Here is a 13128-nt window from a genome sequence, read left to right as displayed (position 1 = left end):
AACTGCCAGAACTGAGGCGGTTGACTCTGGCGAGGACTTGAGCACTGTGCCAAATGCCCGACCACTGGAAGGGAGGATGGCTCGATACTCCTTGGGGAGCCTTGGGAAGCGAAGTGTGACCGGAAAACGTGGAACATGATGTGTCGTATCCATGTCCTCCACTGTGAACCCATGATACCATGGAAAGAGGTAGACAAGATGCGGGCCAAGGAGGATGGGGCTCTACTCCACAAGTGTTGAGGCAGAGTCAGGGGAGCTCAGCTGGATGAGGAAAACGCCTCATCCATAGATGGTGACCTCCTGGATGTGGTCTCCCTCTAATGCCAAGCTCGCTTGGATCCACTCTCGCACTTGTCTCCGTGTAGGAGTGAGGCCCACAATTCTGCCCACAAGCGCCTTGTCCTGGAGGGACTGAACTGCCTGCTATACCTGTTGCTTGTCAGCTGGGGAAAGAAGAACCTTAACGGCTGTGGGATTCGAGGGTGCTGCCATAGAGCCCCTCTGGCCAGACCAAGGGTCACCACCAAGGTTCTTCTTTCGCCTTAACAAGCACAAGTGCTCTTGCTGCAGGGAGGAAGAAGAAAAGGAGGGTGAGGAAGAAAGTGGAAAAGGGGGAAGCGAAGCGGGTGGAGGAGGGGGCAGGATAGAGATGGAAGAAGGAGGGCAAGGAGGGCAGAAGGCGGAGGAGGAAGGAGGGCGAGAAGGCGAAGAGGGAGAAAATGAAGGGGTGAGAGGGCAAGAGAGCGGAGAGGAGGCAGGAGAGGGGGTGGAACCGACGGGGGAGAGGAGCGGGACACGGGGGTGGAAGGGGCGGAGGTGGAGTAGAAGGGGTTGATGGGGAGGTGGTGGGAGCGGGTGGGGTTGGCGGAAGATAGAGGTGGTGGGAGCGGGCAGGGTTGGCAGAGGTGGAGGAGAAGGAGGTTGAGAAGGAGGCGGAGGAGGTGGTGGTGGCGGGAGCGGGTGAGGCTGGCGAGGGCGCAACAGGCATGGGGGACAGCAGAGACGGATGCAGGAGGAGCGGGCGGGGGGCAAGGAGGCAGAAGCAACGGGGCGGGCGCAGAAGGGGAGGCGGGGAGGTCGAGGGAGGTCAAGGCAACAGGGAGGTCGAGGGAAGTAGGGGCGGCAGAAACAGCGGGACAGGCGAAGAAGGGGAGGCGGGGAGGTCGAGGGAGTGCGGAGGGGGAGCAGAGGAGGCGGGGTGGGGCGAGGCAGCAGGGCAGCCAAGGGGGGGCGTGGCGATTCACGTAGCTCTTTCTCATGAAATGCAAATCCATCACTAAAGACTTTACAATTGCGGTCTGTCCATAAAGTCCAAAGTGCCCAATAACGAGCCCAAATAAAGAAAAGATGAAACTCCGGTCGCTGTGGATGAAAACCAAAGAGCCAGAAAAATTTTCCAAAGAGAAGACTCGGGAATCTCGCTCGTAGCCTTTGTCGAGAGAATCCAGAAACTGTCGAGAAGATGGGCCATGCCAGAATAAATGAGGCACAGTCTCTTGAGAAATCAGACATCGATGACATAGAGCAAGAGCAATGTGCCTATGGGCCAGCAACTGCCCAGATGGAAAAATTCACAGAAGCACTCGCCATAAAAAAACATGTTGCCGAAGTGGAACCTTGTAAGCCCAAAGTTGCCGCATTCTTTTTCTCCACCACTTAACTAGCCGAAGCATTTGCCAAATAGAATTACCCCTTTCTGAAACCCAGGGTTGAGGCAAAAGGATTTTGTATAATGTAGGCACAATAATCTGAGATAGCCTCAAAGGATGAGAGGAGGACCCAAAAAAAGTCAAAGTCCAATCCTCTCATCGATCCTGGAGTTTCAAAGGGGGAATCGGAACCATAGCGGAAAGCATACAAGTGATTTGCTGCCACAAAGTACGATAATGAGACCATACTGTGTGGCTGCCAGAGAAAAGAGAAGCATAGAGCCATTATCATGAATAACATTAGCAACAGTATTGATCCCTTTAAAAGAAATAAAGTAGGAACGACAAGGTTCCTATAAAGCAAGTGGATGCTGGAAAACTTTTGACAGTGAATGCTTTCAACCCGCAAAGAGTTACCCATCAGAGATTTTCGACCATGCCATTCAAGGTGAGACAGAATATGCTTCCAGTCAAGAAGCAAGTTGGAGACCATGGGGCAGCCATGCAAAGTACCATCAATGCACCCAAACAAGAAATCCCACTGAGTGGGTTGCCGATGACCAAAAGTAGGAGTACTGATATGTGTGACCAGAGATTGAATCATGAAAGCCCAGGGCTGTGATCACCTTTCAGTAATTGCAGCAACATTTTTCCCCTGTGAGCTAGGATGTGCACCTGGATATTAGTGATAGTCAATCCTCCATGCATTTTAGGGGAACAAATTCGGTGCACCGAAAGCAGTCTGAGACTTTTTCTGCCATGTTTGGAACGCCAAAAGATTTCCATAATGACAGACATAAAGGAATCAAGATCTGCCTTGGTGAACATGATCAAAGGCAAATTAAGTTGAATGTACGCCACAAGAATGGACTGCACTATTCGGAGACGAACATGTAAAGGCTAGGTTGCCAATTTCCAATATTCAAGCTTTTCCTGAGCTTGATTAGAACCCAATCAATTTGCTGTCGACGAGTAAGTCCCCAGCCCAAAGGATATCCAAGGTGTCGAACAAACTGAGTGGGTGGGATGATCTCCCTTGGCCATAAGAGACTGTGCCGGTCTTTAATATGCAATGGGAGCAGCTTAGACTTTTGAAAGTTAACATGAAGGCCAGCTGCCAAACCATAAACTGAAAGGGCTTGCATCAAAGTAGAAAGACCAGGATGATTATTCCTTGGAGGAAAGAAAGAATCATCAACATAGGCCTGAGCAACCATGCTGCGATTTTCATCCAGTTCCAAACCATGGAGAGAATTTGTAGCCAGTAGATGATCAATGTATTGCAGCATAGGATGAGTAGCAATGGCATACAGTAAGGCACTAAGGGGACATCCCTGACGAACCGAACTACGAAGAGTCCATTCTTCAGAGATGTCTCCAGAAAGAATACAAACAACATTGCTATCCATGTAGAGCCAATAAATAACCTGCTGCATTTTTTTCCAAAGCCATTGTTTACAAGATGAATTCCCATTGAATTGTGTCAAAAGCTTTGGCAATGTCAATCTATAAGAGCAAAACATCCTGCTACGTGTACTTGGCATATTCAATTCCAACATAAGCATTGGCAATATTGTCCATGATATGCCTACGAGGAACAAAGCCATATTGAGAAGGATGCAGCCCATCATGTAGATAGCCTTGGATACGGTCAACAAGCATTTTAGCTATGATCTTGTAAATGACTGGCATGAGCATGATTGGTCTCCAATCAGTAATAAAATAAGAAATTCGCTTCTTAGGAAGGAGCTTTATAACTCCCTTTTTCCATGACAGGGGCATTTGCTGATTTTCCCAAGCTGAATTAGCCATTTGCAACAAAGGGGATTTGAGGCTATCCCAAAAAGCAAGAAAGAATTCAACAGTGAGGCCATCCCATTCTGGAGATTTCCATCTACCACATGATTTAACTGCATCTGACAATTCTCAGGGAAGTTCCAGTTCCAAAGCCTGAGCTTGAGAAAGAATTGGATGGACATGTTGTAAAAGAAGCTGATGTGCAGACAAAATCTCAGGAGAAGGAAGGTCCACATGCCCTAAATGGGAGAAGTGCTGCACACAAAAATCAGCAAGTTCAGAGTGAGATGAACACCAAGAACCATGAGGCATCCGGACCGACAAATATTTGCAACCTGTCGTTTGTAATGCAAACTTTTCAAAAATTGCTTCGAAGAGCAGCCTTTTCCAAAAAGCCTTTTGTCGAGATCAGGTTTCCCATTTAGCAAGTTTTCTTCGATCATTTGATTGGAGACAGAATTTGACTTGACATAAGTGCATGCTTTCATCTGAAGACAAAGGCTGAAGGTGACTAAGCTTAGCCAGATTTTGGCAAGTGAGTTTAGCATGCACAACAGTCTCCCTTGTGGCTCGCATAAATGATTTACCATAATCTCGAATCACAGCTTGCATTTGAGCAACAAATGCCTGCCATGCATAATCCAAATAAAAAAGCATATGAGAAGAGAGAGGCTGAATGGCATCAAAGACCATAGCTTTAAAATCAGCATGTTCCAGATAATTGTTATTCACCAATAAAAGCCTTCTGCAAGGCAATCTGTCATCAGCATGTGCTTGGTTTGAATGCAAGCAATTTGGGCATATGGCTTCACAATGCCCTTCCCAGGATGCCAGTACAACCTGAAATGGTTCCGCCTCAGAGTAAAAATGCCAATGCCTCTTCTGTAGTAAAAAACAAAGAGGTAAAACAGGTTTTTGCTGTTCAAGACAAAGGTAAAGACCCGGCTGTCTCAAATGCTACTGCTCCTCTTCCTATGCCTTCGGCCTCTCCGTCTCAGGTGAAGGGTAAAAATTTGGATGAAGGATGGCAAACTCCTCGCAAAGTTCTCTCTTCTAGGAGACCTCTGCCATCTAGGACTTGGAATAGTGCATCTTCACAGGCCAAGACACCAGCTGAAAACTTTGGCATTGGTTTGACTTGGGTTGGCAATCACTGCCAATCGTACCCTCTTCCCAGAAGAGGACGTTACTGCTATATTGTCCTCCCCTCATGCTGATTCCTCTTCTCAGGGCAGAGGTCGAAATATTGAGGTGAAGATGCAAACATAGCCAATTTGTTTATTGTTGTACATAACTGTCCCATAGTTGTAAATATGCTTGACCACATCAAATGTGTTACACTCAATGTACAGGGTTTGTGTGATCATAGAAAATGGAATGTATATCAAAAAATTGCAGCCAGACATAGTCACATAACCAACACATGTTTGCTGGTCACACAGGACATTTTGTTGGTTATGATATTTTCTATGCTGGGGAGCACTCTTTCTCTGGAGTGGCTTTTTTGGTGAGGTATGATCTTCAGCCCGTTGTGGCTCTCAATGATCGCCATGGTAGATGGATTATAATGCAATGCCTGTTTCAAGGAGAAATATTTGAATTTGCATCAGTTTATGCCCCTCAATCTTCCAATGGTCGAGCATTGATTTGGGATGCCATGCACAATTATCCGTGGAGACACTATGCATTCATCTGTGGTGATTTCAACAATGCTCCTCAACCCATAATACTTTGGGCCACGCTCATATGTTGTCCTTGCCAACACATCCTACCAGAGCTTCAGCACTTTCAGACCCACCTCCGAGATGCCCTTCAGATGCTTCACAGGAAGGACGAGACCATTGCTCTCCTTACAGCTCAGGTTGCATCTCTTACTGATCGAGTGACACAGCAGGACCGGGAGATCTTGTCTATTAGAACAGATCTTCAGGTCTTACAGGCGACTCATAGGACTCTTGCTGGAGAGATTCATGGACACACAGAGCGAGTGCAACAGATCGAGACTCGCGTTCAGCACATAGACACATCTCCCACTACAGCAGTAGCAGCGGTTGAGGAGCGTTTGACCTCCCTTCAGACAGAGGTCCAGAGAGCCACAGAGTGGGTGGATGTCGTCCGCCGTCAGCCATCACAGCCTCAGAGATCGACTGTATCAGCTACATTGGCCGAGTCACAGCAGAGGGCCACAAAGGCCCTCAACATTCGCATTCGTGGTATCTTGCCCTCGGAGACAGAGTCCACGATGACACAGGCTGTGACCTTTGTCTCTAAGACATTGGGAGTACAGGATCATGGCATAGTAGGAGCATATAGAGTCGGGAGAGATCGTACTAGAGAGCAGCCCCTCATTATCAGATTCAGAGATGCCCAGGCACGTCTAGCTGCCCTCAGGAGGAGAGGGACACTCAGAGACCACCCACAGATTTCCATGGACGAGGATCTGACTCAGATACAGGTTGAGGAGCGCAAGGCGCTCTTGCCTCAGAGAGACGCAGCCCGAGCTCAGGGCAAGTGGGCAGTGATCAGGGATGGCAGACTCATCACAGGCACCTTGAGGCGTGCTCCCACAGTGCCTAGGGATGACAGACCAGCAGATATGGCCCCACCTCCACCTCCTGCTCCGACCGCCTGACGGGACAGGGCTCATGGGACACACCACCTGTCAGATAGTCTACGCATCGCTGTATGGAACTGCAATGGTTCTTTTACAGCACAGCCAGGCAATCTACGGGGGGCTTTCTTTGGGAGAGATATCATCTTTTTCACAGAGACACACGAGAGTCCAGAGAGACCTTTGCCACGAGTGACAGGATATACATGGAGATCTGCCTTCAGACAGCACACTCGAGCATTTGGAGTGAGAGGATCTGGAGGAGTGGCCATTTTGTACAGAGAGCATCTCGATCGGATCATCACAGTGGAGAGAGCGGATTCACATGCCCGATTCTTGTGGGTACGCATCCACCGCAGAGCCTCTCAGCGAGATCTCTTTATTGCAGTTTGCTACTTCCCCCCGGCGCAGTTGTTTTATTCTTCCACTGGACCAGGCCAGTCCATATTTGAGGATCTCTCAGCGGACATTGCAGATTTTTCACATCGCGGAGAAGTCATCCTCTTAGGGGACTTCAACGCGAGGACCTCAAACAGACAGGCCCTCACTTATGACTTCATGGAGGATCCGGTCATACTTCCGGCATCTCACAATGATAGCCTCTGTCGGACTTCATCAGACTGCACAGTACAGCCCACAGATCAGGGACGTCAGTTACTGGAGCTCCTCACCTCGCACAGTATGGTCATTTATAACGGCTTGTCCAGGTGGCCACAGTCTTCCATGCCTACATTCTCTTCTGCTTCTGGGCGTGGCACTAGCGTGATCGACTACATCATAGGTCCCCCGACTCTAGTCCCTTCCATCCATAGCCTTACTGTTAGCCCCTTCATGCCCTCTGCAGACCATGCACTCATCCACTTTACTTTGACTCATGTCTCCCATGACCCACCCCCCCCTCGTCATCACGACCGCACATCCTATTATGAGGTTCATTTCGACCACCAGTTCGATGATGTATATAGCCAGAACCTCAGCCGCCTACTCCGTCCTCATCTATTAGATGCTCTACCATCCACGCAGGACCGGTGGGAACTTGTACATTCTTCACTCGTTTCTGCTGCCCACATGTCCTTCCCTGCCACGTGTCATTCGTCTAGTCCCCCACCGGTTGGTCTTGTTCCTTGCAACGGTTGGTATGACGAGGAGTGTAAGGAACTCCGCAGGAAACTTCACCTTGAGACCAAGGAGAAGTCTCCCCTCCTTACCGAAACCAAGAGAGACTACAAGTGGTTGGTTAGGCGCAAGAAACGCCAATTTCTAGCCCAGAATGAGGAGGAGCTGAGAAGCTTGCTTTTCAGCTGTGACTCCAAGGAATTCTGGCGAAAATTCCTCCGCTCGAAGTCTCAGAGCCCCCTTACAGATCCACGTGTCTGGTCTGCATATACTTCAGCTCTATATGATGTTCCAGATCAGCCAGCCATCGATTTATCCCATTCCCCTAGGCCAGCTTCATCTATTCTTTTCACACCAGAGAGTGTCCGTGCAGCAGTCCACCGATTGAAGAACGGGAGAGCTAAGGATCATGATGGATTGCAAGCGGAGTATGTAATCCATGGGATTGATGCCTTAGATTTTGTTCTTTCCCGTCTCTTCAATGAGTCTGTTTGTACAGGCCTACCACAGTCCTGGTTAGGCAATACCATAGTACCTATCCACAAGTCGGGGGACCCTATGGAGCCGTCGAATTACAGGACCATCATGATCGGCCACGTTATGGCCAAGATCTTTGCATCAGTTTTGGAAAGCCGTATAAATGACCATGCCGAGACGACAGGACTCAGAGCCAGAGGGCAGGCTGGATTCCGTAGGGATCATTCGACACTTGACCACATCCTCACGCTTAGGGCACTGGTGGAGGAGGCGAAGTCACGAAGGCAACGGCTTTATTGTTGCTTCGTGGACTTCAGGAAGGCATTTGACACAGTTCCGCGATTCAGATTGTTTCAGAGGATTCGCCAGATGGGCTTTAGTGGAGAGATACAGTGGGCTATCATGGCTTTGTATGAGAGGGTCACTGGTCGGGCTCGGACACGTGAGGGGCTCTCAGAGGAGGTATGCAGCACGATTGGGGTGAAGCAGGGCTGCCCGCTCTCTCCCACTCTCTTTGGATTATACATTGATGAGCTAGAGATGTTTGTACAGATGACAGGTGGTGTGGGCTCTACTCTCTCAGGATCCTCCATTCCTATCCTCCTGTATGCGGACGATGTGGTTCTCATTTCCTCTACTGCTCAGGGCCTCCAGGCACATATTGAGGCACTCCACAGGTTTTGCCAGGACAGGGGGTTGACCGTAAACCTTGGCAAGACCAAGGTTATGGTTTTCAACACCTCTGATCGTATTTACAGCATGGATGAGTTTTACTTCACTTATGACGGACAGCCCATTGAGCTTGTTAGAGAGTACACTTATTTGGGGGCAGTTTTCAGGGGACCGGTCTTCACCATGACATATGCAGCACGAGATAGGATTAGTAAAGGGTATGCTTCGTTGGATCATCTTGAGCGTCAGTGTTTTCAGTCCCACTTTCAGCATCCCGATACGAAATCCTTGCTTTTTGATACATTGGTGAGACCAGCTGCGATGTATGCAGCTCCTTTCTGGGCAGGAGACCTCGGCGCTGCAGATTGGAGACGAGTAGAGAGGTTACAGATCATCATGTTCTCTCGGCTCATTAGGGCCAAGGCTACAGTTCCGCACGAGATCATGCTAGCAGAGTTTGGAGCTACTCCCCTTGCATTGGATGCAGCGTTTCAGTCGGTCATGTATCTGCACAGGGTCAGGGAGTTTGGAGACTCAGCAGCAGGCAGAGCTCGGTTGCCATGGTTAGCACTTGCATCTTCTATGGAGTTGGCACGATCAGGGACCCGATACTGCTGGTACTTCAGACTCACTAGGTGGCTCACATCCCTTGGACTAGACATGGATAGACTGCCTCCGTTCCGATACAGCATAGATGCCCCTCATCTCGAGTTGACTCGCCACGAGCTTAGCCAGGTCACGAGAGCAGACTTGCTGCAGCTTCATACGTATAGCACTTGGGTTTATCCCACGCAGCTTTCGGTGAAGATGGCCACATATCGTGACCACTTCCTTCGGATCTCAGAGGATGGATTTGTCATCCCACCAGGCTATACAGGTACCCACATGTCCCACTCACTGAGGATTGCCCTCGGCCAGCTTAGAGTCTCTTCGCATCAGCTCGAGATAGAGGCTGGTAGGATGCGACGCATGGAGGATGGACGGCGACCAGGCCGAGAGACCAGGATCTGCCCTTGTTGCACCATGGGAGAGGTGGAGTCAGAGGAGCACTTCATTTGCAGATGCCCGCTATATTATGAGATCAGAGGTAGATTCCACTGTCTCTTCACGGATGGCTTTGGACCTCTCTCACGAGTGATGGACTACGAGGATCAGCATTGCCTAGCCCTTTTTGTCAGGGAGGCCACTATGCTTCGGCGAGACTACCTCAGAGAGCACAGACCGGAGCGTGATAGAGCCCAGCCTCATAGAGCTCAGACACACGCCATACCAGAGGACAGAGACCAGGAGGAGCACGAGGACGGCAGAGCCCACACAGGACACATGCCTCCACCATGTGGATGTACATATGAGATGGTTTGTAGACGCCGCAGGATCTTGTTACATAGGGGACGTACTCGCCGCTTCATCTCCAGACGGTCCAGGATGATGGCAGCATTTCGGAGGAGACTTACTCATGGAGATCTCGCCCCACCAGCCGCTCACCTCACCTTTGCCCAGATTTGTACTCTCATAGCAGGAGGCAGAGTCGATGGACAGGATTTCCAGTATTATTTTGGTTCTCAGACTCATTGACACCTGGACTTGTATCTTTGCATTGGCATATTGTGCTCATCCCCCCCATTTTGCATCCGGGGGCGGTTTCCGTGCATCTAGTTTACTCTGTATTTAGGCTCAGATTTGACATTATGTACTTTCACTAGCATTATATTGCGTAGCACTTAGATGATATTCGACGATGCCTCTTCTTTGGGGCACGTTGAGTTTGTGCTATCTTGTATGCAGAGTTCTTGATGTCCCATGGGCCCATTTTGGCCTCTAGTGGGACAATAATACACTTTCTTTCTTTCTTTCTTTCTCTTTTTTTTTTTTTGTAAAACCAAGATACTTATATTATGATACATTCATTTACATCTGGGCAGAGCTCAAAAGAGAGCCAAAGCCCTATCCATCAAAAGCAGTAAAAGAAAAGCTGAATACAAGAAAGATCTAAATCTTCCTCATGTAAGGCATCATATAAAGACTGCTGCAATGAGGCTCGGAAGAACTCATATGGCTGCTGAAGTGGAGAATTCAGATATGCTTGATTGCGCTGTAACCAGAGGGTCCATAAAGCCTAGTATCTAATCCAGTGGAAGAAAAGAGAATACTGTGACAAAGAAGCTGATAGTTTGCCATATATCCATAAAAACCTGTAGAACCTGTGAGCTGGGAATCTGAGAGATAAGAAATAGGAGATTCTGTCAAGGAGGTCTCTGGAATATGAACAAAACCACAGTAAATGCGGAATACTCTCAGATGTAAGATGACATCTTGGACAAAGGGGCGAAGCTATCCTTCTTTGAGCCAATTTCACCCCTACTGGAAGAATACCAACAATACATCGCCATAGAAAGAGTCGTTGCTTCAAAGGCATTTTCAATTTCCATATCAAATGCAATCTTCCTTTCCACCAGGCTAAAGACTTGTTCAAATGCCATAGAGAATTAGCATGATGGGCAATCCAGGGAGGAGGTAATATCAAACGATAAGCCTGTATAGAAGTCAATAAATTCAAAGGCTTAGAGGATATGCTTGTATTTGAAGAGCAAAGGTGCCAATCTTGAAGCCTATCTCCGACATTCAATGTCGGAATTGGAAGCAGAGGGAGTAAGAGATCAGCAATAGCTTTCCAAATGGGTCGATGATGCATCCCCAAATTGTATCGTCGACATGCTACTGGAAAAGTGAGAATATTTCCTTGCATATCCACTACATCATCAATGAACCGGATACCCATTTTCATAAGATTGTAAGCTCTGATGGGTTGTTGAACAGCAAGGGGAGAGGAAAAGACAGCACTCCAATGAATACTTTCCATTCTGAGTGAAGAAGCTAAAGAAGCAGGATGGGGAGACCATTTGATGTGAGAGAGTACTTGCTTCCAGTCCTGAATCAAGGAATTAGAGAATGGACAACGAGGGATTTTACCTTGCAATTTGCCAAGCACCACTTCCGATGGATCAACTAGCCAGTGTCCATAAACATTAGTGCTCATCTGTCCACACAAAATTGCCAACATGATAGACCAAGGCTGCTGTTGTTCAAAAAAAGTCTTGAGCATAGTGATCTTTCTTGCCAACACATGAAATTTGATGTTGATTATATTCAAACCACCATGCATTCTTGGTGAGCAAAGCAAATCCATTTTGAGCAGCCGTAAAGCTTTTTTATGAAGCATTGTTTTCCAAAAAATCTCCATGGCTTGAGACATAAAGGAAGTGAGATCTCGAGATGACCAGTGTAATAGAGGAAGATAGAACTGGACATAAGCTAGAACAATAGACTGGACAATTCGAAGCCGTACATGCAGAGGCCAAGTGGAGATCTTCCAATATTCTAATTTGTTCTGAATTTTGTTTGCCACCCAGGACATTTGTTGCTTATTGCTGATTTTCCAGCCAATGGGATAGCCCAAATGTCTTACTATATTTTCAGGATAAACAATCTGGCCTGGCCACAAGATAGCATGCCAGTCACAATGCTTGAGTGGCAAGAGTTTTGATTTCTGAAAATTAATTTTAAGACCAGCTGCCAGCCCAAATTCTGAAAGGGTATCCATCAAGAGGCGAATCTCCAAAGGACTATTCTTTGGCATGAAGAATGAATCATCTGCATAAGCCTGTGCAAGGAAGGGGCGTGAACCAGAAATCTGAAGCCCCTCTAGCTGTCCAGTATCAACCATGTGATCCATATAAAGTAGCAAAGGGTGTGAAGCAATGGCATAGAGCAAAGCACTGAGAGGGCATCCCTGTCGAACTGAGCGTTCGAGAGTCCAAGACGCAGACAAATGATTACCAATAAAGCATTGAGCAGTGGAATCTGAGTAAAGCCAATATATGACATTAACTAGCTTTGGCCCAAAACCAAGTTTTAACATGATTTGAGAAACATAATCCCACTGTACTGTATCAAAAGCCTTAGCCACATCCACCTGCATGACCAACACATCCTGTTCTGAATATTTTGCATATTCCATTGTGATGATAGTGTTAGAGATATTGTCATGTATGTGCCGTCTAGGAACAAAACCATATTGCCTGGGATGAAGGCCTTCATGAAGGATATCCTTTATCCGATGTACCAACATCCTGGCAATCAGTTTGTATATAACCGGCATCAAAGTGATGGGTCTCCAGTCGTCCATAGTCTCACATAGGGGTTTTTTGGGCACAAGCTTAACCAGACCATGCTTCCAAGCTGAGGGAAGATGTTGAAGCTGCCAGGCTACATTTATAAACTGCAGAATTGGACCCTTCAGTTCAGGCCAAAAGGCTTCAAAAAATTGAACCGTCAAACCATCCCAACTAGGGGATTTATGTTTACCCAAATGCCTAAGAGCTTCATCCAATTCAACATCCGAAAAAGACATTTCCAGCATTGAGGCTTTGTGCAATGAGATAATAGGAGAAACAAACGTAGTAAATTTGTTACGGGCTGAAATAACCCGAGGTGTAGAAGATGATGGCTGAGAAAAGAGAAGCTGGAAATGATCCAGGCATTGCTTTTCTAGCTGAGATAGAGTCTGGGTCCAAAGGCCATCTGGTTTCCTGACCCTCATAATAGATTGGCTTTGTCTATGTGCATGTAAGTTCCGGAAAAAAGATTTCGAGGAACAGCCCTTATCTAGCATAGGTTTAGCTCTGGCCCGGGTCTGCCATTTGGACAACTTGCGTTTATCATTGGCATCAATTATGGAGGAAGCACAAGACAATTGCTTGTATGATTTTGCCCACTGGATATGCTGTCTGGTTTCTGCCAGGTACC

General features: G+C 47.6%; 2 protein-coding genes across 2 annotated transcripts in view; one reads left to right on the top strand and one right to left on the bottom strand.

Annotated features, from left to right (window-relative positions):
* The window catches only part of LOC147886979 (uncharacterized), an 874612-nt gene that overhangs the window by 762805 nt on the left and 98679 nt on the right, over positions 1-13128 (top strand). The window lies entirely within an intron of this gene.
* Positions 10396-11385, bottom strand: LOC147886980 (uncharacterized). Its single transcript, XM_087394050.1, has 2 exons — positions 10596-11385; positions 10396-10471 (listed from the first exon to the last, which is right to left on the bottom strand). The coding sequence occupies exons 1-2, from the start codon at positions 11381-11383 to the stop codon at positions 10396-10398; spliced, it is 864 nt and encodes a 287-aa protein (XP_087250176.1). The 5' UTR covers positions 11384-11385.

Source organism: Dipteris shenzhenensis, chromosome 23 (genome assembly GCF_047967505.1).
Source record: "Dipteris shenzhenensis isolate YYH24624 ecotype China chromosome 23, Dip_SZ_1.0, whole genome shotgun sequence".
In the NCBI taxonomy this organism is placed as follows: domain Eukaryota; kingdom Viridiplantae; phylum Streptophyta; class Polypodiopsida; order Gleicheniales; family Dipteridaceae; genus Dipteris; species Dipteris shenzhenensis.
This window is presented reverse-complemented; position numbering and strand designations above follow the sequence as displayed.